General features: G+C 46.0%; 1 protein-coding gene across 1 annotated transcript; it reads right to left on the bottom strand.

Annotated features, from left to right (window-relative positions):
• Positions 1-2,493: 2,493 nt before the first annotated feature.
• LOC112439306 (small ribosomal subunit protein uS14-like) lies at positions 2,494-2,737 on the bottom strand. The gene has a single exon (XM_034957978.3). It carries the CDS (start codon positions 2,690-2,692, stop codon positions 2,522-2,524), a length of 171 nt encoding a protein of 56 aa, XP_034813869.1. The 5' UTR covers positions 2,693-2,737; the 3' UTR covers positions 2,494-2,521.
• Positions 2,738-2,962: the final 225 nt, after the last annotated feature.

Below are 2,962 nucleotides of genomic sequence, written 5' to 3'. Positions count from 1 at the left end.
CATGCCTGTAATCCTATCACTTTGAGAGGCTGAGGTGGGCGGATCACGGGGTGAGGAGTTTGAAACCAGCCTGGCCAACAAGGTGAAACCCCGTCTCTACTAAAAATACAAAAATTAGCTGGGCGTGGTGGCGGGCGCCTGTAATCCCAGCTACTCAGGAGGCTGAGGCAGGAGAATCGTTTGAACCCCAGAGGCAGAGGTTGCAGTGAGCCAAGATTGCGCCACTGCACTCCAGCCTGGGCGACAGGGCAAGACTCCATCTCAAAAAAAAAAAAAAAAAAAAGAAATTTACACCTGATATTGGGTTTAGACATATTTAAGCAGCATTATGCTAAAAACAATTTTAGTATAATAATTGTAATCGATCTTGAAAGTGTCATAATTTTTTCTTTTAGAAGTGTACAGTGCTCATAGCCTTGATACGGTGGCTCACTCCTGTAATCCTAGCACTTTGGGAGACCAAGGCAGGCAGATCGCTTGACTCCAGGAGTTTGAGACCAACCTAGACAACATGGCAAAAACCCTATCTCTACAAAAATACAAAAATTAGCCAGGCATTTAATTTCAGCTACTCAAGAGGCTGAGAGGTGGGAGCATCACTAGAGTCCAGGAGGTTGAGGTTGCAGTGAGCCGAGATCACACCACTGCGCTCCAGCCTGGGTGACAGAATGAGACCATGTCTCAAAAAAAAAAAAAAAAAAGAATAAAGAAAGAAAGAAATATACAATACTCAGCCCAGTATGGTGTCTCACACCTGTAATCTCAGCACTCTGAGAGGCTGAGACTGGAGGATCGCTTGAGCCCAGGAGTTCAAGGCTGCAGTGAGCTCTGACTGTGCCACTGTATTCCAATCTGGACAAGACAAGGAGACCCTGTCGGAGAAGGAGGAGGAGAAGGAGGAGAAGGAGGAGGAGGAGGAAGAAGGAGGAGGAGGAGGAGGAAGAAGGAGGAGGAGGAGGAGGAGGAGGAGGAAGGAGGAGGAGGAGGAGGAGACACAATACTCCAGCTTGAGTTCATAGACTTGTAGATAGTGTCCTAAAAATTCTCTTGAGGGGCCTGTAGGATTTCGAGACCAGGACTTGGTCAATGGTGATACTGGGAAATGTGGAGAAGGTAGAAAGGTTAGAACTCAGTTTGCTGCAGAAGCAGTTATTCTGATGGAGCACAAGGATTTTTCAGTCTAAATTCTAAGGTAGCCAGGTAGCAAAGCTAGTGAAATTATCATTAAGAGATATTGGAGTGGAAAATGGAGCCCAGGTTTCTGGCCTCAGTGACTGGGTGGATCCCGATTTCATAAATCCAGGTGGGGAGCACAAGACGGTGAGCAAATTTGACTACTCAGACCTTATCCGCCCTGACTGGCTCTGACTAGCCGTTTGGGTGACATGACCACCAGTTCTCCAAATAGCACGTCGCTTCTGGTATTAGTCAGGATTCTTGCTGGCATGTGACAGAACCCACTGGAGAGGCCGGGGCTGTTTGGAAAAGGCTGTTTGCCTTCCTCTTACCAGAGTAAGGCAGAGGAGGCACTGGGCAGAACTCTTTCTCCTTCTCTTAAATGTCTTACTCTTAGACTTGCTCTTTTTTAAATAACATGCTCTAATTTTCTGCTTGGTGTTCCTTGTCTTTTATAGAGAGGTGTTATATGTAGGGTTCTGAGAATTTTAAATTTTCCCTTCCTGCATTGCTCTGTAGAGGTTCAGCGCCCCCTAGCGACACAATCCACAATTTTCGTAGGTGGGCCGATTGATGATTGATTGATTGATTGATTGATTGATTTTGTTTTTTTTAGAGGGAGTCTCACTCTGTCGCCCAGGCTGGAGTGCAGTGGTGCGATCTCGGTTCACTGCAACCTCTGCCTCCCGGGTTCAAGAAATTCTCCCGCCTCAGCCTCCCCAGTAGCTGGGATTACAGACGCCCGCCACCACACCCAGCTGATTGTTGCATTTTTAATAGAGACGGGGGTTTTACCATGTTGACCAGGCTGGTCTCGAACTCCTGACCTCAAGTGATCCACCCACCTCGGCCTCCCAAAATGCTGGGATTACAGGCGTCAGCCACCGCGCCCCGCCCAGAGATTTTGATATCCTTAATAATCAATTAACTTGACTAGTCACCACCTGAACTTTTTCAATTTTTTTCTTTTCTATGTAAGTTGGGCAATCATACATATCTTTTATCAACTGTATTTCTTGTTAATAAACACTTTATGGCTCTAAGGAACCATTATTATTTCAGTATTCAAATTTAAAATTTTTTTGCCCAAGTAGATTTCTTTACAATCAATCTATTTTAAATATCCAGGGCTGAGCACAGTGGCTCATGCCTGTAATCCCAGCACTTTGGGAGGACGAGGCGGGCAGATCACTTGAGACCAGGAGTTCAAAACCAGCCTGGGCAACATGGTGAAACCCCATCTTTTTTGTTTGTTTGTTTTTTCAAATGTTTATTTTATGTACAAAGAATGATCATGGTTTTTCATTGAGTAGATGCCTTGGATAACCCTTTGAAGGAAGATCATTTAGTCCAACTTAATGAAACCAACATCCTTCGCGTACTGACGGAAACACTGGCGGCGCATATTGAGGCCATATTTCCGGATCAGACCGTGCGGGTTTGAACAGACGCGACAAGAGCGAGAACCCTGGCCGAATTTTCGCGGGTGGCTCCAGTACAGCTGCTGGTGACCCATCTTGCTCTCAGGAGTGCAACGAGGTAAAAGGGGAACCCCGTCTCTTCTAAAAATACAAAAATTCCCCGGGCGTGGTGGCTCACGCCTGTAATCCCAGCTACTCGGGCGGCTGAGGCAGGACAATCGCTTGAATCCAGGAGGCAGAAGTTGCAGCGAGCCAAGATCGCGCCACTGCACACCAGCCTGGGCTACAAAGCGAGACTCTGTCTCAAAAAAAGAAAAAAATAATTTCAAAAGTTTAAAAATTATTTTCCAAAAAATGTTATTTCC

Source organism: Pan paniscus, chromosome 2, assembly GCF_029289425.2.
Source record: "Pan paniscus chromosome 2, NHGRI_mPanPan1-v2.0_pri, whole genome shotgun sequence".
Lineage (NCBI taxonomy): Eukaryota > Metazoa > Chordata > Mammalia > Primates > Hominidae > Pan > Pan paniscus.
The sequence above is the reverse complement of the archived record's forward strand: the minus strand, read 5'-3'. Positions and strand labels throughout refer to the sequence as shown.